Source organism: Carassius auratus, chromosome 48, assembly GCF_003368295.1.
Source record: "Carassius auratus strain Wakin chromosome 48, ASM336829v1, whole genome shotgun sequence".
NCBI lineage: Eukaryota > Metazoa > Chordata > Actinopteri > Cypriniformes > Cyprinidae > Carassius > Carassius auratus.
Genome location: NC_039290.1, coordinates 467,558 through 493,365, shown reverse-complemented (window position 1 = coordinate 493,365; position 25,808 = coordinate 467,558). Strand labels below are relative to the sequence as shown.

The 25,808-nt window shown below is 34.3% G+C and overlaps 1 protein-coding gene across 1 annotated transcript in view; it reads left to right on the top strand.

The window, feature by feature from the left end:
* LOC113065409 (probable phospholipid-transporting ATPase IIA) overlaps positions 1–25,808 on the top strand; it is a 55,646-nt gene that overhangs the window by 9,524 nt on the left and 20,314 nt on the right. The window contains exons 6-20 of the mRNA XM_026236625.1: positions 1,673–1,724; positions 3,653–3,747; positions 4,290–4,370; positions 4,457–4,532; positions 6,622–6,698; positions 6,781–6,941; positions 7,833–7,975; positions 11,714–11,826; positions 13,008–13,217; positions 16,295–16,456; positions 18,055–18,147; positions 18,237–18,320; positions 21,184–21,354; positions 21,792–21,890; positions 25,062–25,151. Of these exons, the coding sequence (XP_026092410.1) occupies positions 1,673–1,724; positions 3,653–3,747; positions 4,290–4,370; positions 4,457–4,532; positions 6,622–6,698; positions 6,781–6,941; positions 7,833–7,975; positions 11,714–11,826; positions 13,008–13,217; positions 16,295–16,456; positions 18,055–18,147; positions 18,237–18,320; positions 21,184–21,354; positions 21,792–21,890; positions 25,062–25,151 (1,707 nt within the window). The remainder of the gene's footprint in view (positions 1–1,672; positions 1,725–3,652; positions 3,748–4,289; positions 4,371–4,456; positions 4,533–6,621; positions 6,699–6,780; positions 6,942–7,832; positions 7,976–11,713; positions 11,827–13,007; positions 13,218–16,294; positions 16,457–18,054; positions 18,148–18,236; positions 18,321–21,183; positions 21,355–21,791; positions 21,891–25,061; positions 25,152–25,808) is intronic.

Sequence of the window (25,808 nt, the reverse complement as noted above, 5' to 3'; positions counted from 1 at the left end):
ACCCCTGTGAGGGGCAGGAAGACATAACAAGCTTTATATGTATATGTAGAATGAAAATAGTGCTTGAATGTGCATTTTCAAAACAAAAACCTATGGCTTTTGCAACACTAGAGCTTAATTTAAATATAGATCTAAAAATTGAACGTTTGGATTGTATTTATTTATTTTTTATTAAAGTAACCAGTGGACCATTCGGGTCTATGAGCATTTCATGCTGGAGAGCTGTCAATCATTTTGAATGACTGAAGCATGTGACCCGAGGCCAGTGGTTGGTTATTAGTAATCCTGCCTAATTCTACTCTGGTATTTAGTGTTGCCTTTTGTTCAACTTTTTGCCATGCAGTCTGAAGCCTATTGTAAGTGAATTGCGCTGTCGGTTTCCCTCTGCGAAGTCTGAGAACATGAAATTTGAGACGCGGCTGCAGTCTCCAATTACCCACCAGGCTAATTTTCTTAAAAATGTTGATTTTACACAGAAAGACGGCTCTCACAGGCTGCACTCAATCTGGTTTTGTTAAAAAGCACATTTAAAAACCTCATGTGTGAATCTAATGAAAGCATGTCCATATCACATTCTTTTCACCCCAAACTTAATATATATATATATAACAGTATTTGCATGTTTTGCATAAAGAAATAAAGAAAATGCATTATAGCATTTCTGATGTTTTACTGACCAAAGTCTCTTTGCATCTAGAATTTGTTATTCACATTTTTCTAATTAGGTTTACTGTAGCTTTAATGACAGTATCTTGTTTACTATATTACATTAATATTATATATTATTTTATTGTAATTTGTATTTGCATGTTTTACAAAAAGAAAGGCATTATGGCATTATTTTCCACACCAAATTCCCATTAACATCTCATAGCACTTGGAATTTACTTAAAAATATATTTTAATTATTATTATTGTAATTCATATTATTCCAATTATGTTACTAAAATCTATTGGTGTTTTAAAAATGTGCATAAATTAAACTATTATAGGTTTTGCATTATGTTAATGAAAATGATCGGTGGGACTGTATGCTCGATTGCCATGAACATCATGCAAAAATTCTATATAATATAATATAATATTTATTTTTAATTTTTTGGGGGGTGAAATGTCAGGTTTAGAAGTTTTTGAATTGTTCGACTTGATAAATCAGTTATGTCAGCATCTATCTGCCACTTTCTGTCAAGCATTGTATTTCACCTTCAATGTAATATGTTTGATCTTCTTACCCCTAATCTGTGGAAAATCCAATTTGGTTTAATATTTAGAGCTTGCATGTGGGTTATGGGTTGCATATAGTAAAAGCCTAATTGATTAAAAGCGTAGCCCACATTTGAGAGACCGAAGTCACTTCCAATGTTTTGAAACGTCTGCATGGTGAATTCATCTTCTAATAACCACAAACAGAGCTGGGAGTGAAGCGGGGGTCAGGCCGGGTGGATCGGGCGGTCAGAGCTGCCACGGGGCACCACCCAGTGATTTGCTGCGGGTCATACTCTTGAAACCAGCCGAATACTGATCACTGAGTAGATTAAAGCCAAACTGAACATATACAACTGAACCAAAGTGACTGCTCCTGACCAAACGCTTGAGTTTGTGTCTTTACTCTTTATCTTTTACCTTTTTGTCTCTCTTTCTTCTCCTCCAATCCCTATCTCTCCCTTTATAGAATCAGCGTGTTCCCGCTGACATGATCTTCCTAAGGACCTCTGAAAGAAATGGTAAACATCTGTCGGTCATTCATCCAAATTTCCCAAACTATAGCCCAGGGGAAATGACATGGCCGCGAGGGCAGCTGCATGTAGATGGAGGCATTAGTTTAATGAGTTATGCTGAAGTTGCCCAGAAAGATGGCATGCATTGTGATTTTTGACATTCTCTATAAAACACTGACTGCTTTAGATTAGGGTGACCAGACGTGCCAGTTTCCAGTGTCCTGTTCATGCTTGTTTGATTGCATACAATGTGTGAATTTAATTTCACCTTTATTTGTAGTTTTAGAAAAAAATAACTCATTTAGCAACACAATTAAAACCAACCACAAACAGATTTATGGACTGAACATATATTTATATCATTTGTAAATATGTATTTTGGACAGAATATAAATCTATATTTTTATTATGTGTGTAAAATTATTTGTACATATTTATTTTATATTGATTAATTACCAGATTATAAAATTTAATTTCAAATGTATTTTTCGTTTTAGAATAAAAACATAAATAAAATTAAGAAACTGTAAACAATACAATTAAAAACAATCACAATCAAACTTTATAGACAAAAAATATATTTATATTTTTATTATATGTTTATGTTATTTGGTTATATTTATTTTTATATTGTAAAATATAAAAATTGTAAATATATATATGTATGTATATATATATATATATATATATATATATATATATATATGTTTATAGCGTAAATCTTTTATTTTATAATTTATTTGTTGTTGTTTTAGAATAAAAAAAATTACAAAAATTAAACAAGACAATTAAAAACAATCACAGACAGACATATTTATTTTTATATTTATATTATTTGTATATATTTGTTTTTACATTGCTTTGTATTTATATAGTATTTATTTATAGCACAGTATTTATTTATCCCATTAGATTCATGCAGTAATTATTTAGATGATTAACATTATTACCAATTTAATTTGACATTATTGTCGACAGACATTATTTCATAAGCGTGCTGATAGCTAAATATAGAGTATGCTTTGTACTTTATCTTTACTGCATTTACCATGAACACAAAATTACATTTGTCTCTTTAAAAAAAAGTATGTCACACTACCTCTCTGTAGATCCTGTGTTGAGACTGAAAATGCCATCTTGGATGACAATCTTTTTGTCTTTCAAATTTCAAGGTAGCCAGGAGGTAAATCAAGGCATGCAAAGTAGCTGAAATTTTAGAGATGAGACACTGCAAACAAATTTAAAGTGCCATCAGGAAGGAAAAAAGACAATGTTTCATCAGAATAAGCAAATTGAGGAAAGCATTAAGGTGTGGTTTTGTTCCTTAGGTAGGTTACTAGGCGGTTGCTTACTAGACCAAATAGTTCATAAAACAACTTTTTAATCTCCTTTTTTTTTGTAGGACTTGTCAAATTAGCAGTGACTAGTTGCTTTAAATATTTTTTTTATTTTTGGTCACTGGTTGTGTTGGAATTCCACCTGGTTCAGATTTCTTTTTGCAGGGGTATGGAAGTTGCCAGTAGTAGTGGATGTGTTAGTTTTACGGGAAGGGAAGCATTGTTATCTTCCCACAGATGGACACCATTAGGCAGTTATTAAGAGTCCAGGGTTGAATGGCAGAGCGACATATCTTTAAATGAGTGAGGGAGGGCTGGGTGGGTGACATGCTCTAATGGCAGCACTAGCTTGAGGCTAACTGGAGTTGTTTGCATGACTAGCAGTTCAGTTTGGCTGGCGATCACATCAGTTTAGACGCTGCATGCTGTGGGTAAAGGTATTAAATCAGTCAGTCAGTAAAAGAGAGTCACACTGCCCTCTGGAGTTCAGCAGAAAGACATTGCAATAAAATGTTCAGTTTTAAAACAATGTTTTGGGATATCAAACTGACTTTTCGATGTGTGTTTAGACATTTGTTGCTGATTTTTGTCATAAAGGCTCCTGTTTTCTGAGGACTGATCAGTTGGATGGAGAAACCGACTGGAAACTACGCCTCCCTGTGTCCTGTACGCAGAGACTCCCTACTGCTGCTGTGAGTTTCATCCATCATTCATTTATTATGCCATTAAAAGTCATAGAAAGAGCATTGGACTTTAGCATAAATCATATCTCAGTTGGATCTGATCTTCAGCCAGTTCACAACAGACAGAGACATGCATTCAAACAAATGTCACACTAACATAGCAGTGGTATTTTTTGACCTTGTCAAAGTCAAAAGTCAACTTTATTGCCATTTTTTGCACATTGCATGGATAAATTCGGTCAGTTGTCAAACAGAAATTATTTAGTGACCATCACAAGGACTGAAAAATACAACAGTGTGTATGGACAGTAAATACAAACGGAGTACACAGAAAAAATAATTAACTGATATACCGTTCGTACTCAACCAGAATGCCTATAACCGGCATAATCAGTCACATATAAACTCGAAATCACCATATACTATAAAAGCCTTATTTTTCATCCTTATAGTTTGTTTGTTATAGTTAATCACAGAAGTTAAATTCAGTTTGAATGCTATTTCATATTGTCATGAACAGCTTCTTCTAGCCATTTAATGTGTTCCCTCAGGATCTACTTCAGATCAGGTCATTTGTTTACGCCGAGGAACCGAACATTGACATCCATAACTTCATCGGTACCTTCACTAGAGTGAGTACACATCTCATCGCTCGATCATAGTGGCGTCAGAACTAGCAAAACCCACACTGAACAGCCTTGTGTTTTGCATTTGACAGGAAGATGGAGACCCTCCAGTCAGTGAAAGTCTGAGCATTGAGAACACTCTCTGGGCGAGCACTGTCATTGCTTCTGGTAAACAACAAAAAATCATCTCATATAAATAAAATCATATCAATAGATAGCGTATTTTCCGGACTATGAGTCGCACTTCTTTTCATAGTTTGGCCGGTCCTGCGACTTATAGTCAGGTGCGACTTATTTATCAAAATTAGTTTTGCATGAACCGAGAGAAATGAACCAAGAGAAATAAACCAACTGAAAACATTACCGTCTCCAGCCGTGAGAGGGTGCTCTATGCTGCTCAGTGCTCCTGTAGTCTACACTGAAGACATAGAGCGCCCTCCCGCGGCTGTAGATGGTAATGTTTTCTCCTGGTTCTTGGTTCTACATAAATGTGACTTATAGTCCGAAAAATATGGTACATATATATATATATACAGGATAGTACACAGTTTTTCAGTCTGGCTTTCATGAGAGCACCTGGAGATTTGGTTTGGTGCTCACACTGCGTATAGTGTGACCCCATTAAATATAACTATAAAAAATAAAATAATTAATAATGGTAATAAAAGTGTTAGTGCACTTTATATAAAAAATAAATAAATATAAAGTGTGATTATATTATTATATTTTTAAATAAAGTGTGAGTGTTAAAATGTTATTAAAGGGGGGGTGGAATGCTCGTTTTCACTCAATATCCTGTTAATCTTGAGTACCTATAGAGTAGTACTGCATCCTTCATAACACCAAAAAGTCTTTATTTTTATTATATTTATAAGAGAAAGATAGTCTGTACCGATTTTTCCCGGAAAAACACGAGCGCCTGGAGGCATGACGTGTGGGCGGAGCTAAAGAATCACGAGCGCCAGTAGGCTTTTGAGTTGAGAGCATGTGGAAGCTGTGACACAGATCCAGAGGCTGAAATTTAACAAGAGCAGCATCAGCAAAGGCGTTATGCTATGTGGTATGTACTGAAACTGTATATATTTGCTTAGCGGTTTTAGAAAAAAACTTTCCGAAACTTGTGACAAACCGGAAGAGGTTTTTTTGGAACAAAAATACTCCTTCAAACGTACAACTTAATTTTTGAAACTTTGTCCATGTTTAGCATGGGAATCCAACTCTTTAACAGTGTAAAAAACTCAGTATGCATGAAATAGCATTTCACCCGCCCTTTAATAGTACATGCAAAAATCTATTTATTTTAAAAAATTTGTATTACTTTTTCAACATTTTCAGAACCAAAACAAGTTTTTATTTTGGCGGGTTTGCCGGCAAATAAGTATATACACTGTTGACATTTCGTTCAGTCACTGACGCGTTTCACTTGGCAGCGCTAAAACTGATTTTCGCTCTGCCAAGTGAAGCGCATCAGTTACTGAAATGTCAACAGTTTGGCCTTTCACTTTGAAACAGGCTGTCATAGCAGGGATTTATGCTTTCAGTTCGAATGGAAATCTTATACAGTATTACCGTTAGTCGATCTAAAATGTTGATTGTGCATTAACAGCTGTCAACCATGTCAGTACACACATGAGTGGTCTAAACTTATTTATACAGTGCATTTTTTATTTTGGTTGCACGTGCACCTTTGCACCACATGCATGCACTCTTGTGTGTGTATATATATACACACACACACACAAACACACACACATACACATACACACACAAATAAGTACCTTATTTTACTGGATATGCACTTTTTTAATATTTCAAGTGAATGCAATGTCTGATAATACTACAATAAATTATATTACTTCAATTTCAATAGGCAATAATATAATTTTTACATTTAAAATGTAAAGCATATAATCAGGAACACAATTCTGTATTTCCAGCAAAGCAGAAGAACCAGAACCCCAATTTCAGAGATTATGCACAAAAATATTTACTATTCTACTTTTTCTGTCACTGACACTAATTACATAAGTACATCATGATTACTGGTGGGTTTTCACTAAAAAATAATAAAAATGCATTCAATATTTCTGCAATTTTTGAGAGCCATTTTAGGCTGCAAAGAAAAGAAAACATGGTAGGACTCAAAGTGGTTTAATGCTTATCAGGCATTTTATTAAGTGGACAGCACCATTCTTTCTTTTAAGCGGAGAAAAGCCTGTTAGATAATCCTTAAACATGTTTTGTTCTCTAATCCAAGGCACCGTGGTTGGGGTGGTGATTTACACCGGTAAAGAGCTGCGCAGTGTAATGAACACCTCCAACCCAAGACATAAGGTAAAATTAGCGGTATTTTAGATCAAGTCCAAAACTGATAAATCTGTCTCACACTCATTCTGGATGTGATGTGCTATTGCAGATCGGCCTGTTTGACCTGGAAGTGAACTGTCTGACTAAGATCCTGTTTGGTGCTCTGGTGGTGGTGTCTCTGGTCATGGTGGCTCTGCAGCACTTCGCTGGACGCTGGTATCTTCAGATCTTCCGCTTCCTTCTGCTCTTCTCCAACATCGTCCCCATCAGGTAGGAGTTTATTCTCCTCTATATGTCTGTAAAATCTATAGGTTGATAGTTACTGATGGAAACAGCTATAAATTCAGACATTGCGATTTTTTTTTTTCAATTATAGTTTGATATCTCTCATACTGAATGTCCAGTAATGCTTGATAGATAAATCGACTGACATTTGGCATTTTGATATTATTAAACAGTACCAACAGTAAACACTATTTCCTTAATTTTCCTTAATGATCGCCCCCTGGTGGCTGGCTGCAGTACAGCTCATAAACCCCGCCCTCTCCATGTAATCGAATGGGACTTGAGTCAAAATGTAAAAAATTATTACACTTCCAATAAAATTTTTCGAAAGATGGTTTTGGTAATTTAAGGTAGTTGTTATCATTTTGATATGTTCAGTTGTTAGTTTTTGTGAAATAAATTTTAGCTAGTAATTTGATGCTATATAAAAGGGGCGTGTCTTTATGGTTGATTGGGTCTGCGAGAGTTTGGGCGGGAGTTTAATATCACGGCTCCACCTCACGACACTACTGCGCAAATTCTGGCTTTGCAGAGATTAGTTTTATTACTCTTGAAATAAAAATAGATCTAAGCCAACAATAGATTTTAAAATAATTGAAATGGCTTTAATTCTGGTCTGTGGAATGCATCACTTCCTGATAGCAAAATGTAGCCGAGGATTTTTTTTTAATTTTTATAATTGAGTACTCAGATTAAATCAAGGAATCATGAGAGTCATAATTTACAGCATTAGTTGGAAGAGGTTTTTTCTTAAGAAAAAAAAAAGTATTATCGGTATAGGCAGATGTCATTCTGTTTATTTGGCTATTGATATTGGTGGAGAAATTTAGAATCGTGCATCACAAATGTCTAGCGCTCATTATGGTTTATTTGCAGTTTGCGTGTGAATTTGGACATGGGCAAAATGGTGTTCAGTTGGATGATCAAGAAAGACTCTAAAATCCCTGGGACGGTGGTTCGAGCCAGTACCATACCAGAGCAACTGGGTCGGATCTCTTATCTGCTCACAGACAAAACTGGTATGATTTAAGTGAATTTTAAATGGTAATAATTGGTAATAAAATCTTATTAACCCTGAAACTTTTGAACTGTTGTGCATGTGCATTTATCTTCTTAAGTATCCATTCCTCAATTGTGCACATACATCAGTTTGTTTCATCATTTTCACAACATATTTAATTTTTTTTACACAGTTAACTAATACATTGCTAATTTTAATATCTGTTTTATCTGATAATTGATGCAAAAGAATAACAATATACACGCGCTGCTCATAGACAGACAATGATTTATTAAATTAAAAATTAAAATTAAGATCTGCAGATCTTTCACAAAACAGAAAAACATTGATTAAAAACACACATGAATGCAAACAGCGATCTTTTAATTAATGCAAACCTACCATAATTGCATTACGTTTAATTGTACAGTTACAGTTATGTTATCAAATAAAGTTAATAAAACATGCTTTATCAGAAATCTCTGTGCATCTCGTATGACAGTCAGAAACCTTGATCTTACATAACAGTCAGAACTAAATCAGCTCTCCAAAAATGTAAAGTATTGCATATTTGAGTGGTTTGTGTTTGAAAGAAGAAATCCCTGTGGACCTGACCTGACGCTGCATAATCAACAGAAGAATAAAGTAATCTCTGCATTAGGGCTGCACGATGTGTCATTAGGCATCGATATCGCGATGTACGAATCCACGATAGTCACATCTCAGGATGTGCGATGTAGGCTCTCTCCCTTTCTCTCTCTCTCTCTCTCTCTCTCGTGCACGCTCTCTCTCGTGCTCTCTCTATCTCTCTTATGCTCTCTCTCTCTCTCTCTTGCTCTCTCTCTCTCTCTCTCTCGCACTCTCTCTCGCACTCAAATTCAAATTCAAATTCAAAATGAGCTTTATTGGCATGACTTGCACAGTATTGCCAAAGCATTGTACATTACATGAATAAGGAATAAACAATTATATAATATATAAAACAAAAACAGATTCGTAAAATAATTAAGTATATGTATACTTTCTCCTTTTTTTCTTCAAACGAGAAACAAGTAAAAGACAACAACAAATAACAAAAAAATAAAAATAAAATAAAATAAATACAGTACATGTAAGAAATGCTCTTGCTTCAGTTTTGTCCACTGGCTGACAGTCTTAGTTTGTGACAGGATGATACATATCTTGCTGCTGTTGTGATCATTTTGGAATTTTCTCCTAAAATGTGATTTAATTTTTCTGTATTTGGTAGTGTCATAAAATTTGGTTTAATTTGTTGGAATTTGTGAAAATATCTCGCACTCTCTCTCTCTCTCTCTCTCGCACTCTCTCTCTCTCTCTCTCTCTTGCGCTCTCTCTCTCTATCTCCCTCGCGCATATTAATCAATTGACATGATGGTGTCGATGTTTAAATTATTTAAAATGAGAATGTACGTGTGCTAACCCCATTTTTGTTTGTAAGAATTTTTTTTATTAGATTTCATGTCGCAGTATATATTGCAGAAAAATTAAATATCGCAATGTAATTTTTTCCCAATATCGTTCAACCCTACTCCGCATTGTATCTTGATGAATTTCCACACAGAGGTACGCAAAAATGTAGGGAGGATATTTCCCCATGTCTTTGATATACCACTATCCGCTGTTAAATTTGAAAATCATATTATATACATCTAGCCAAGTTTCGTATGTAAGTTTCCTTACAGTAAATGCGAGCGTCGCAAGACCGGAAGTAAGTCTGCACACACTCGTGTCGCTGAAGCTCACCGGCGCCATCTTGTGCACAGAGTCCATAGAACGCTACTAAACATGCTTCCGCTTGTCATTAAAGGGATAGTTCTCCTAAAATCATTGATTACACACTCTCATATTGTCCCAAACCGACATTCACTTTTTTCTTGTGCTGAACACAAAAGAAGATTTTGAAGAATGTGGGTAACCAAACAGTTGCTGGTCCCCATTGACCTTGATAGTAAATCCTGAATTGTGATTTCCCTGAAAAACATTGTGATATGATATTTTTGCCTTATCGCCCACCCCTACTTTGACAGTGAAATTTACGTTCCTTAATGCAAAGGGATTTTCTAAAAGCAGAAATGAGAGCGTTACGCAGGTGTTTGAGAGATGATAGCATTGAAGTGTTTTATAAAGTTTCTCCCAGTAGCTCACAGGTAGCTGAGGCTCTTACCATGGGGCTTAAACTTGTGTGCCGAGAGCGCAGACATGCCACTTATCACTGCCTTAAATCAGACACGAGCTGAAGGTTCTCATCCTCACACACTTACTGCACAGAGTCAGTCAGTCCTACTCTTCAAATTTATGCATTTGACCGCCTGTAAAATTACCTGTTTCCCACACGGACGCTGATGTGAATAAAGGGGGTCAGAGGTCATCGTAATGTAAGGGGTAGACCAGTGACGCTGACTGAAATACTACGAGAGGCTCGGTTTAAGAGCAGCCGGTGCAAGAGGTGTCAGGAAACGAACCTGCGAGTCTTTGTCATTAACAAGCCATTAGTGTTAATGTTGTTTAGTTTGAGGTTTTTGGCTACAGGAAGTGTGTGTCTATCAGGAGAGGATGTTAGAGGCTGATGTTTCCTTTCTAAGATGCGTTCTCTTTTATTGGCTGTTTTCGAAATCGAATTCTAGTGTACTTCCCACTGTAGAGTGTATATTGCACACTGCCTACTATTTAATAAATAATATATGAGATATTAAAGATTTTACAGCCAAAGTGTGTTGTGATGTATTGGTAAAAGATTTGGACTGGTAACGGAAAGATGGTAGGTTTGAACCACACAAGGCTGAATCCATAAACTATAACCATTGGGAAACGTTGTCATCCTGGTATCACTGAGAAACAAATTACAGGTTTATTGATATTTTAAATTAAGGTTTATTTTTATATTTTCAGTTTTTATTTAAAAAGTTTTAAGGTTTTAGTCATTTTGTTGTTTGTTTTTGTAACTAAGAAAATTAGAAATGTTAAAAAAAAAATGTTTAGATCTTAGTTTAAGTTTAAGGTCTTTTATTGTTTATTTTAATCGTGTTAATATTTATTTTGTTTCAAGTCAAAAATGTTTAAATGGTTTTAGTTAACTGTAAATTCCCTGTTGTGACTTTGATCTAGACATTTGATCTAATTTTATTTGATAGGAACTGTACCTCAAAATATTACTAAAGTGTTATTTTTGTATTATTTATATACTGTTATGTAATTTAATATTTAATTGTAAATAATTTAAATAATATATATATATATATATATATATATATATATATATATATAAAATTTAATATTTACAATTTTGAATTAGCTTTTATTTGTATATTTTATTCTAGGTTAAAACATTTTTTTGAGCTTTGTAATTTTTATTAATTTAAATATATATATATATATATATATATATATATATATATATATATATATATATATATATATATATATATATATATATATATATACATTTTTCTTCAGATTTAGTAATTTTAGAACTAAATATTTTTTTATTTTATTTAGATGCCATGGCTAAATTTCTAATTTTCATTCAAAAATCTTTTTTTTTTCATCTATTTTTTATTATTTTAGCTTTATTTCAAATAACATAACCCATTTTTTTAATCATTTCAGTTAATAACTACAACACTGATTACTACTAAAGCATCTGCTCAAATGACCACCTATACTTGTAATTATAGAAGCAGGTCTGTTTATTTAGGCAGGATGGGTCGCCCTCCGCTAATGTTAATGGTTTTCGCAGGAACCCTCACTCAGAATGAGATGGTGTTCAGACGACTTCATCTGGGAACGGTGGCGTACGGCATGGACTCGATGGATGAAGTGCAGAGTCACGTGTTCAGCGCTTACACTCAGGTATTCCCAGGATTCCCTGCTTGGCAAACGGAGCACAGTTGTGTCCCAGATGATGTACACCCACTTTTTGGGCAATGTCTCAAAGTGAATGTCATTTGTGCAAAGGTACAATGATGCAACATGCACCAACCTTCTTCCCAAACTTATCTACAGAAGAGAAGCTTTAATGGCTTCAAATTGTGGTCAAAATTGTACACATTTATTTGAAAAATAACTATTGTGTATGGCATTAACAACACCAAGGTCGTAGGTTCGATTCCCAGGGAATGCATGAACTGATTAAATGTGTTGCTTTAATGCAGTGTAAGAGTTTTGGATAAGAGCATCTGCCATAAGCATAAATTAAAGAATGTATCATAACAATGGCGTAGATTTAACTGTGATATATGATTTTGCTCATACCACCCACCTTTAATATGTGGATTGGGATGTGGTCCATTACTATATAACCTTCCTGTTTAGAAAAGCCTTCACAAAGCACACATAGTCGAGTTTTTGTCCAGCAAAAGGAGTGAAGTCCTTGTAAAATGAGTCCTTTCACCTCTCACTGATATGTTTTGTCCGTTTGACATCGGAGGTCACCGAGGCAGGAAGCTGGGTTACAAGTACTCCAGCCTCTCAATAGCTTATATACGAAACTTACAAACTCTGTGATTATCCCTCGGAAATGTGCGCTCTATAAATAGTAGCTCACTGCTAAAGGTAATTGTTGATATATGTAACACATCTGGGAGCATTTATGAGTCCTTTTTCAGGATATTAGCAAGACTTGCTTTATTAGAGACATCAGAGATTCCTCATTTTGAAAAATGTTGCATTGCATTTATATTCGTTGTGGTTGCTTAAAAATTTACTCAAAAGTAGATGAATTGAGAGAAATCACTCTATATACTCAGATTTTATTCAGTAACTAAACGTATTAATAAAAGTAGTGGGAGGTTTTTTTATGCTTCTGAAAGAAGTGTTTTCTGCTTACAAAGACTGCATTTATATGAACAAAAATACAGTAAAAATCAATTATATTCTGAAATATTATTACAATTTCAAATAACTGTTTACTGTGTGAATATATTGTAAAATGTAATTTATTCCTGTGATCAAAGCTGTGTTTTCAGCATCATTGCTCCAGTCTTCAGTGTCACATGATGCTTCAGAAATCATGTTAAATCTGATCTCCACAGGCTCCTCATGACCTGCAGGCCTCTCGTGCACCGGCTGCCACCAAAGTGAGGAAGACCATCAGCAGTCGAGTGCACGAGGCGGTGAAGGCCATCGCACTGGTGCACAATGTGACCCCGGCATACGAATCCAACGGTGTGACGGATCAGGCAGAAGCTGAACAGCACTATGAAGACGCCTGCAGGGTTTACCAGGCCTCCAGTCCAGACGAGGTACCACAGTCTTATACCTGCTGATACTGGCCACTCAGTCTAATATAGTGTGTGTTTTGTGTGTGTGTGTTTATATATATATAAAATGCTAGTGTCAGATCAAATACATATTTTAAACAAATATATTTAAATTTAAATTGTAAATTGTATCAAGAAACCTTCTATTCTTCAAAGAATTCCGAAAAAAATACTGTGTTTATTTGAAATAGAATATTTTGTAATGCTATTAATGTCTTTACTGTCTTTTGGTCATTTTAATGCAATTCAAATATTTAAAAATGGATACAATTTTTTTTTAAAAAGCATTCATAAAACATGAGTTTTTAAAAACCACATGTAAGCATTTGAACTATTGAAAAAGGTAAAACACGAGCAGAACAGATTTCTTTAAAAAAAAAAAAAGGGTCTGTGTTGGGTAAATAGTTGAAAAAGCATTCTTATTTATGTGACGTGTTTTTCTGATGATTTACAAGCACGTCAGTTTGTAAAATCATTCTTATGTAAATTACTGTATTGGTACATAAAAAATACATAGGTAAATCCTGAGCATTTAAATAACAAATACATTAACACAAATCATTTCAATACTTAATACTTATTTAAATAGCATTAACTCGTGAATATTTGGATAATTAAAAGAGTGAACATTTATAAAACATGAGAAGACAAATTTATTTTAAGAAGATACTTTTTTTTTTTTTTGTCAGTGACCATTTACATGTTTTTTTCTCCCTGTGATTTACACAGATGTCAAAATAAATATATTTAAATCTATTTTAAAAATACATAAATAGCATTTATAAAACATGATAATTTACATAAATACATGAACATAGGAATAATTGAAACACTTAATTAATAAAACACAAGCATTTAAGTAACATACATGATTGAACATTTGAATAATGAGTAAAATAAATTTCATATGTTAAGCATGAATAGAGCAATTTTTTAAAGAAAAAAATAATAATTCGCAATAAAACGTTTTAATGTACTTGACAATTTACGCAATGTTTTTTCCAGTGATTTACACAGACGTGTATTTGCAAAAACATTAAGTAAATTTCTGAATTAAATGGATTTGAACAGCCTTTTTTATATTTTTTAAACTAATCATGTCATCAACTCTGACTTAGGTCTATATCCTCCATTTGGTTCTCTGATTTAAAGAATAATTGTGCTGTGTGACTCACTTTAAATGAATAATTTGTGAGTCGCCGCTCATTTCATCACCCCCTGCCCAGGTATTAGAGTTTTCCCGAATGTTGAGTCGAGTGTTTGGCATGTTCTCTTCTGCAGCCGATCACTTCTGCAGATGTGCCGTCTCATATTCGATCATTTCTGGGCACCAAAACCAGATCAGTCGGGCCAGGAGCGAGTGACGCATGCAGTGATCAGTCGACCCATGCTGTGGTTACGTAGGCACCAAACGCATCATTACTGGTTTGGTTTTAACCACTGCATGCCACCACACTGACTGTATGTGCGTTCACCGAGACGCTGACTAAATGCATAGACATCTTCTGTAGCTGAAGCCTGACATTTGTCGGAAAGACATGACACACTGATCTGGCACTGATTTAGAGACAATTGTTGCTTCTCTAGCCATGCTTTTTAATATGATATTAAAGGAAATCTGTTATATATATATAAACGCCAGGTTTTTTATTAAAGTAATATTTCTATTGATGTTTCAAAACTCAACCTCAAAATTAACCTATAACTAAACTGATTTAAAAAAAAAAGTTAGCTTGAATGCAGTCTAAGTCGCTTTGGATAAAAGCTATGCAAAATGCATGAATTTATTTGATTTATTTGATTTAAAAAGATAAAGTTATCTGAAGACATTGTCATAGACAATTATATATAGTACATTTATTTTAATTCAGAAATTGGAAACATTTGTAATATTTAAAAAAAGGTACAAATCATTTTTACATATATTATTTAATTATTCAATAATTTATAATAAATAAATATAAAAAAATAAAGTAATATTTTTCAATTATAAATAAATATTTCTCAGAAGGTAAAGTAAAAAACAGAAGTGTGTGTGTCTGTGTGTGTGTGTTATCATTTTGGGGAAATATTAAGACTTATTTTTCTACTTAAAAATAATCATTTTAATTTAGAAATCGAAAACATTCATAATATAAGAATAAAATAGAAATATTTTGTACTGTCATTTCATTATTTAATTATTGAAAAATACATGACTTAATAAATGCATAAAAAATATTTGTAATATTTTTTTTAAATATGAAAGAAACAAGAGACATATATTTCATATATATAATATAATTCTATTCTATAATTTTGGATTATAAAATATACCTAAATTTTTATTCACAAATTATATACAAAATTATGTACAAAAAATGTACAAAAAAATTATGTACAAAAAGTATTTGTACAGCTTTATTATTTAATTCAATATTTAATAAAATGTTTCAGAATTAATAAATATATTTAATGATTAAAAATATTTTTTAATTAATAGATTTGTGCACACACACAAAAAAATAGATTGGAAAAGATTTTCTTGAAATGCTTTAAAGTAGCATCACTTTTTCTGTATATAGCTTTGATAAGCCTTATTTGTTGTTTTTTTTTTTGGGCAGCAGTCCGCCCATCTGGATGCTGTGAGATATATTATTAGCAGCTAGTCAGGGAGGGCATGAGAAATCAGTTTTTTGATCTCTCTCTGTAACCCTTGGTCTGGAAGTTATTGGGCAATAACTTCTACCTCCCAGAAATACCCCCCTTCAGCATCACACTAATGGATGGCATCTGGATTGCCTTTATCTTCACGTTCCCAGAAGAAAACACACTTATAATTGGTGGCCCATTGCATAGTTGCATTTTCAGCTCAACACATTATTTAAAAATATTGGTTCTATGTTTGGTTTTGAGTTTGTTTTTTTAAGTAAACTGCATGTGACAAGTTTAAGTAGTTTGCTTAGAGTGATGACAAGACGTCTGAAAGATAGAGACTGCAGCTTGCTTCCTGTTTGTCTCTGAAACTCAAATGCAGAATGGTTTTATATGTATTGTGATCTGTCTCTGTTATGCACTAGGTGTCTCTGGTTCAGTGGACGGAGAGTGTGGGTCTGACGCTGGTCGGGAGAGACCAGTCTTCAATGCAGCTGAGGACACCGAGTGGACAAATACTGAACTTCACCATCCTGCAGATTTTCCCCTTTACCTACGAGAGCAAGCGCATGGGTATCATAGTGCGGGTAAGCATTGCATCCAGGGGATTTGGATCATCTCGACACAGAAACACAAGTGTCCTTTCAAAAATGACCTGTCTGACTTCTAGAAGGATGACATACAAAAAAGTGTGCATTAAATTAGAAGAAGAGGAAATAGAAGCATTTTCGGTCACACTTTATTTTAGGGTCCAATTCTCGCTATTAACTAACTATTAACTATGACTTTTGCCTCAATTAACTCCTTATTTGCTGCTTATTAATAGTTTATAAGGTAGTTGTTAAGTTTAGGGTATTGGGTAGGATTATGGATGTCATGCATTATATGTACTTTATAAGCACTAATAAACAACCAATATGTTAATAAAAGACATGCTAATAAGCAAGTAGTTATTAGTGTGAATTGGACCCTATACTAAAGTGTTATTGAATTTTCACCTTAATTGCTTGTAAATTGCACAAAAACTTACAAAGAAATGGCAATTAACAAGCTAAATCTGAAATTTTGTAGAAAGTAAGACTGAATTAGGTTTTTCTTGGAAAACATAATCGTATATTCTTTGTTATATTTACTTTAAAAAAAAATCAGTTTTACAGTATGGTTGACCTTTTTTCTCATTTTGGTATAATGACTTGAAGGTTGACCTCATATTACTTGAGAAACTATGCATTTGTATTTAAAAAAAAAGATTTTCAGACAAAAGGACGAATATAGATTAATAATGGTGTATAAATGTAAAGGTCACACTTTTACAGTAAATTTGTTAACATTTGAATATGCATCCGGTGATGCATGATTATGAACTAACAATGAAAAATACTTTTATAGCATTTATTCATCTCGGTTCATATTCATTTCTGCTAAAGCATTTTTAACAATTCAAGTTAATTCAGATTTGTTCATGTATTATGATCAAATTATGTCAAAAATATTTATATTTTTAAGGTATCTTACATAAATCAGTTATTAGTTATTCATTGTTATCTCATGATGCACAATGCATTAACCAATGATAACAAATTAAGCCTTGTTAAAAAAAAGTTACAAGCATAAGAAATTGTGTCCAGTCACCATATATACACACCCAAATACACACACACACACACACACACACACACACACACATATGGAACTCAATAAACTGGGTCCACCCACCTTGGCAACCAACCCTCCAAACAACCTAATATTTTGAGTTTTGCACTGGAAATGTGAGAATGTGAACATCTCGTTTGGCCTTTTAACCAATGCAATAATTGAAGATCAGCCCAAAAATGATATGACTAGACTGCCTGTTATCTGAGAAAGTTGTGACCCTGCCCTGGGCTCGATGACTAACTTCCCGTACGAGCTCTCAGCTATTGTTGTCGGCCTGGACCGAAGCCTGTATCTGTGTTTGAGGAAACCAGCAACTGAACCTGGTTTCCTCTGCAGAATCCTTTTAAAACACCTTCAAGGAGGATCAAGGAGAGCCTAAATTAATCTCCCATAATGCTTGGAAAAAACCAGCACGGACTGTCCCGCTTACTTGTGAACTCGATACACTGAGTATCATTGACCGTGTCAGTGTCTGTACATCAATAATAAACTCTTTAATAAGCAAACATGTTCTGCTGGTGTCTGTTAGGATGAATCCACAGGAGAGATCACGTTTTATCTGAAGGGTGCTGATGTGGTGATGGCTGCTATTGTTCAGTACAACGACTGGCTCGAGGAAGAGGTACCCTCACGGTTTTAAACATCAGCAGATATGAAATGATTTCAAATTGACGTCACGCTTAAGCTTATGTTTTCTGCCTGCTTTATCAGTGTGGGAATATGGCCAGGGAAGGTTTGAGGGTGCTGGTGGTGGCCAAAAAGTCCCTAACGGAAGAACAATACCAAGATTTTGAGGTGAGTTTCCAATTGCAAAAGTTTGCTGTGGAACAAAATACTGTGGTGAATAATTGCTGATAGATTTGTGTATTAATATCGGGAATTTAAGGTCTTGGTGCAGAAAAAACATGGAAAGAAAATGATGTGGTAAATACATCATGCTATGGTTATTGTGGATAGTTATATAATTGTATGCTATCATTCAAATGTTTGGAGTCGGTAAGACTTTTTAATGTTTTTGAAAGAAGTCTCTTATGCTCAACATGGCTGCATGAATGATAATAATAAAAATAAATATTATTGGAATTTATAATGTGTGTTTTCTATTTAAAATATATTTTATTATGCAATTTATTCCTGTGATGTAAAGTTGGATTTTTTGCCTCATTCCTCCAGTCTTCAGTGTCACATGATCTTCAGAAATCATTAAAATATGATTTGCTGCTCAAAGAGACATTGCATGTTATTATCATTGTTGAAAATAGTTGTGCTGCTTCATGTTTTTGTGGAAACCATCAAATATATATATATTTTTTTTCAAGATTATTTGATGAATAGAGAGTTGAATGGAGAGCATTTATTTGAAATTGAAATCAATGTGTGTGTGTGTGTGTGTGTGTGTGTGTATATATATATATATATATATATATAATTAATTAATTAATTACAAATACAATTAAAATATTTATGTAAAATAAAATAAATATTATAAAATATAATATTTATAAAAAAATATATATATAAATATATATATATATATATTATATAAAATAATGTATAATATACATTAATGTATATTATAAAATGAAAATCATATAATTCTTACAAAAATAAAAATATATTATTTGTATTATTTGTATTATTATTTAAAAAAAAATATTCCACTTCAGCTTTTTGACTTCCAAAAGACAAATAACTCAAGCTCACATCAGCAGAATAATTCACCTTTGTAAAACCATCTGTCAATTAAAAATGTAATATTAAATTATTTACATTAAAGTTTGACTTTCTTTGATAAAGACAGGGTGCATGGTTCATTGCAGTCATTTTGATCACTTTGTGTAATTAAAAACAATAAATCAACAGCATTATTTGTTTTAGCATCAGTGAGTCGATGAGGGGTATTCTTTTTAAGACATAGACCAGTGGTTCTTAAAGGCATAGTTCACCAAAAAATGAAAATTCCGGCATCATTTATTTTGCAATATTTTGAAGAATGTTGGTAGCCAAACAGTTGACGGTAGCCATTGACTTCCATAGCATGGGAAAAGTCACAAACAGCATGAAAAGCAATGCTAAATGGAAATAACACCATGCAACAAGACATTTTTTGTCCTATGCAGACCATGTTTTGTACAGTTTGTTCAGTGTAGAACATGGGTCCTGAGAACCGCTGGTATAGACGGTGACCTTTGGATGTTTATAACTACAATATCCAGGTGCTAATCTATATTTAGTCAGATTAAGCAGTTTCCCAGCAACCATCCATCGTCAACAGTAATTGTCAAAAAGAAATGTAACATGTTTTCCACATGGAACACCCCCAAAGTGAAAGTTACCCCGCCCACACCCACAGAGAAAGAGTTGTTTCTTCTCCCCGGCCCACGTCTGCACTCTCCGAGCTGAAGTGTGTAATTGTGTGTGAGCGGGTGGGCGGCGGTGACTCACCGAGTGTGTGAGTCACCAAGTGAGAGTGTGTTCCTGTGTGACTCGCGCACTCATTGTTTGCTCTTTATCTCACTGCTATTGTGGGCCGTGCCCCCCAAACTGCGCTCTGGCTTCACTCAACAGACTGGCACGTCAGTTTAAGGGGTCAGTGCAAGGGTGTGTGCTTCGAAACCAGATGGAGAATGAGAGTTCTGAACTTTCTCATCTGACTGACCATGATCTTCTGAACTTTCTCATGTCTGATATGTTTATTTCAGGAATAATATTGGGATAAATAGATATAACAGATGGGAAAAGCATGAACAAATGTAATGAACAATGTGTCATTGCATCTGTTAGATCCATAGATGTTTGTAAAATGGAAATGAGTATAAAACAGGGAGGGTTTTACTGATTAGAAGGGCCTAATGACCCCAAGCTTGAAATAAATACAAGTTACTCTCCGTCTTCTTGTTTGTAAATATTAATAATAATATTAAACCAATAAATGTTGTCAATAAAAAAAACTTTTTTTTAGACTTATGTGATTCTTATGAAAATCGTTGTCGTTGTTTTTCAAGCATAAAAAAAAAAAAAGACAATCCGAAACTCATGCAAATCTTGAAGGAGTGTATTTGGCACAGAATTATTCTGTCATACATCCAAATTGTTTTATTCTTTGACCATGTTTAGTTTGGGAATCCAATGCTTTAACAGTGTAAATAAGTCAGAATGCATGAAATAGCATTAGAGCCCCTCGCTTAAAACTAGAAGTAATGGCATTAATGCAATAAACATTTACCTAATTTTGCTTTGAAACATAGTCTTTTAATAGTTTCCCCCACAAAATTTTGTTTTAACTGCATGCATATGCATTATATTTCCTGCACATAAAAACTTTGAAAAATAGTCACATAAAAAAATAATAATCTGATTATTTCTTTAATTTATTGAGAGTACTTATTTATTTGCTTGGAAATGGTTGTCTGTGTGCAACGTACTGGCCAAAATGCCAAAATATATGAGAAATGTTCAAATCCAGAAGAAATTCTTTATTTTATATAGTATTATTCCTATTCTGTATTTTGTATGAAGTAATAGCAAACATAGTAAATAAGAAATCCCTGCATCTTTACCTCCACTTATAATGCACTGTCTGTTACGCCAGGTAAAATAAAGAAAAAAAATGCATGTTAATTATGTTGTGTCTAACGTCATTCACATGTGCTCGCAGGCTCGCTACGTCCAGGCCAAGTTGAGCGTTCACGATCGTTCGCTGAAGGTGGCCACAGTGATCGAGAGTCTGGAGATGGAGATGGAGCTCTTGTGTCTTACTGGAGTCGAGGACCAGCTTCAGGCCGATGTCAGACCCACGCTGGAGATACTGCGCAACGCTGGCATCAAAGTCAGTGTCGGCACGCACAAACATGCACAGACAATGAGATCTCACTGTGGGCGGAGCTCCCCGGCAACAATGCGCCAAAAATAGTAGCGTTAACAAAATGCCTCGACATGCAACGCTTTTGCCAGTTAAAGCTGGTCAGGACAAAACTCTAATTAAAAATGAAAAGATGGGATTTATCGATGCTTTATAATGTCATGATTGATTTGCAACACTGAAATGTTTAAAAAACACACATCTGGGGCGGTACCCATTCAAAAGGTACTCATATGTACCTTTAAGGTGTATCCTTTAGGGGTAAATATGGTACTTTTTCTGGATTTCTTTTTTTTAGGATTTCACTGTACGCTTCTAAAATGAGCTGTTTGTTGACGTGCTAACACGAGTGCTTAGGTACATCAATGTCAAGCCTGATTTAACTAAAGCTGTTCTTTGTCCAGGTTTGGATGCTGACCGGAGACAAATTAGAGACTGCAACCTGCACAGCCAAAAACGCCCATCTAGTGACCCGCAATCAGGACATCCACGTGTTCAGGCCTGTAAGTCCTCTCTAGACTACATATTCCAACCATTATTTATAAACAGGTCATATCTTATTCTTCTGTAATGATTTATTTCCCCCTGAGGTTAAGAAAAAGGTTTATCTTGCACCAGAAAAATCTATCCCAGTTTCTCCCTGACCAGTAGAAACAGGCTCTAGATCCTTAAACAAACTCTAGGATCTGTGGTGGAAAAAATGAGCAACGCTTACTTTCGGGTTGCAAATCTTTCATTATGTTGTTGTAGATATTTTAACGGTGCCCTATTCTTTCTCAAGCCGCTTAATGTGAAAATACTTGTATTTTTTGGATGGCCTCTTTTAAAGGGTTTGGGGTGTGCAATGATAGCAGTTGAGAAGTGGCCATTGAAATGAATGGGAATGCTAACCAGTATTATAGACCTCCTTGACCAAAATTATCAGACATTTTCGGTCGTAAATATACACTACTGTTCAAAGGTTTGAGGTGAGTAGGATTTATAATGTTTTAGAATGAGAATGCATTTATTTGATCAACAAATACAGTAAAAAGTGTAATAATGTGAAATATTATTGCAATTTAAAATAACCGATTTCTGTTTAAATATATTTTAAAATGCAGTTTATTCCTGTGTTCAAATCTTAATTTTCTGCATCATTACTCCAGTCTTTAGTATCACAAGATAGTTCAAAAGAACAGCAATTATTTGAAAAATAAATAGTGACATAAATGTCTTTACAGTAAATTTGAATCAGTTTAATGCGTCGTTGCTAAATACAACTATAAACGACAACTTTTGAACAGTAGTGTACAAGCTCAATAAATCTCGTCTCACACCCAAATGTCTCTAACACAAATGGATTCCAAAGCTTGATTGAGTTTAGCAACCGAACAGGGAAAGTAGCTTCCTGAATCCTCCCTGTGCCCTTTCTCTGTGAAATGTGACTCTATGAGCTCTTGTGGAGTTCCCATGTGGCGTGCTGCCACAGAAAGATAGGCCGCTCTGAGGAAGGCTGAATCTTCTTTGCAGCAGCGGTTCCTGGAAACAGAAGACAATGGCTGGCACAACATGAAAACAAGCATTTGGATTAACGTCCTCCTGGATACAAATTGCATCCAGATTGAGGTCTGGTGTATTTGAAAGTGACAGATGAAATGCTCTGGTGCGAATCTCCACCGATTAGAAAACATCCTCTCTGTTGTCGAGGAGTTTTGGATGGTTTTATGTGTCCAAAATAGGTTTTGGAATATTGTCTTTTTTTGCTGAGTTTCTTGAACAAAAATATTTCTAACAATGACACAGCTGAACTCTTTGGGCAACACACAGTTGTGTTCCGTTACTAAATGAATCAGCCGTTTGAATGAATCAACTGAGTCAGTGATTCAATGAACCATTTATAATAACAGTCCCTTGTTTGTTTTTGAATGAATCAGCCATTTGAACAAATCAAGTGTGTTAATGATTCAATGACCCATTCATAAAGACAGTCATTTGCTTCATTTCTGAATGAATCAGATGTTTGAATTAATAGAGTAAGTCAGTGATTCAGTTACCCATTCATAAAGAGATTCACTTGTTTCTTTACTGAATGAATCAGCCGTTTGAACGAATCTTGTGAGTCAATGATTCAATGTCCCATTTGTAAAGACAGTCATTTACTTCGTTTTTGAATGAATCAGCCATTTGAACAAATCAAGTGTGTTAATGATTCAATGACCCATTCATAAAGACAGTCATTTGCTTCATTTCTGAATGAATCAGATATTTGAATTAATAGAGTAAGTCAGTGATTCAGTTACCCATTCATAAAGAGAGTCACTTGTTTCTTTACTGAATGAATCAGACGTTTGAATGAATCTTGTGAGTCAGTGATTCAATGTCCCATTTGTAAAGACAGTCACTTACTTCGTTCTTGAAAGAATCAGCCATTTGAATGAATCTAGTGAGTCAATGATTCAGTTATCCATTCATAAAGAGATTCCCTTGTTTCTTTACTGAATGAATCAGCCGTTTGAATGAATCTTGTGAGTCAGTGATTCAATGTCCCATTTGTAAAGACAGTCACTTACTTCGTTCTTGAAAGAATCAGCCATTTGAACGAATCTAGTGAGTCAATGATTCAGTTATCCATTCATAAAGAGATTCCCTTGCGGTTTTTTCTGAATGAATCAGCTGTTTGAATATATCCAGTGAGTCAATGATTCAGTGAGCCCTTCATAAAGACAGTAACTTATTTAATTCTTGAATGGATCAGCTGTTTGAATGAACCAGTTGAATGAATGACTCAATGAAGAGTCATTGAGTCATTCATTCAACTGGTTCATTCAAACTGGATCATTAAGACAGGCGATTTTGGTTTCATACTTAGTGTCATTTCATTATTTTTTTAAAGAATTTCCTATTTTAATTTTAATTTAAAAAAAAATACATTAATACCCAATTATTGTCATTATTTATACAATGTTGAATCAAAATATTTCTTTCTAAAGCTAGTTTTTGTAATGTCTATTCAATACTTTTCCCATCTAACACAATAATTACTTTTAATCTTTGAAATGATGCAAGGCTGAATTTTCAGCAGCCTTTACTTCAGTCTTCAGTGTCACGTGGTACTTCAGAAATCCTTCTGATATGCTGATATATGCTGCTTAAGAAACATTTATGTGTCCAAAATTGGTTTTGGTTCATGTTTTGAGAAAATGATAAAGGAATAGTTCTTCTGAAAATCATTTACTCACCTCTTTGTCTTCCCAAATGTGTATGGCGTTTATCGTATGGAAAAGAGCAGCGTGAACATTCTTACTAACATCTCCTTTAGTGGTTGACAGCGGAAAGTTAGTCATATAGGTTTGAATACAACATAAGGGTTTGTTTACTCCTTAAACCTTTGAATCTAACGTCTTGAGCAAAATCGGCCCAAAGCCATCTGTAAATACAAAAACAACAGTTAGTTATAGTGAACTTCCTGTGTGAAACTTGCTGGCAGCAGGCAAAGTAAACCTCACAGTTTAGACGGTTGAGCTGATCGCTAGTTGAATCGGCCACGCAACTGACAGCTGAAGTTAATATCTCAGCCTGGGGATCTTGCTGCGGTTCACCGCTGGTGTCTCTGAGATTATTATCCAAGTGACTGCTCATGTGTTTGTGTGTGAAAAAACAGTCCTGACACTGAGCACTCCAATGGGTTGCAGGTAACCACTCGAAGCGAAGCCCACCTTGAGCTCAACGCCTTCAGGAGGAAACACGACTGTGCGCTGGTGATATCAGGAGACTCTCTGGAGGTAATGTGAGCCTGCATGTACGCATTCGATTCAAAAAAACAAACAAACCCCTAACACTTTTACAGACTCGAGCCGCATTGTTTGTGTAACAGACATCAATAAAACATCAAATCACGCAACTTGTGATCAGACTTATCTACCGAATGATAAAATATAAAAATCTGGGGACGATTTTTTGGAAACGTGATTTATTCCTGTGATGCGCAGCTGAATTTTCAGCATCATTGCTCCGGTCTTCAGTGTCACATGATCCTTCAGAAATCATTCTGGTATGCTGATTTGCTCAAGTATCCATTTGGATAAAACAGTTATGCTGCTAATTAATTTTTTCAAGATTCTTTGATGAATAGAAAATTCAAAAGAACAGCATTTATTTGAAATAGAAATGTTTTGTGACATTTTAAAGTCTTTACTCTCACTTTTGATCAATTTAATGCATCATGGCTGAATAAAAATATTAATTTCTTTCATTAAAAAAAACATACTGATCCCAAACTTTTCAGTGTAAAAGTATATTAGCATATGAATACCTTGAATACCTTCGCAATTCCGTAGCAACCACCCCAATTTTATTATTATTATTATTTTCAGAAAAATTATAACCATTTTTATATGAACCTCAATCAAGAGCACTGATAAATCTGTAGATATTAGTAA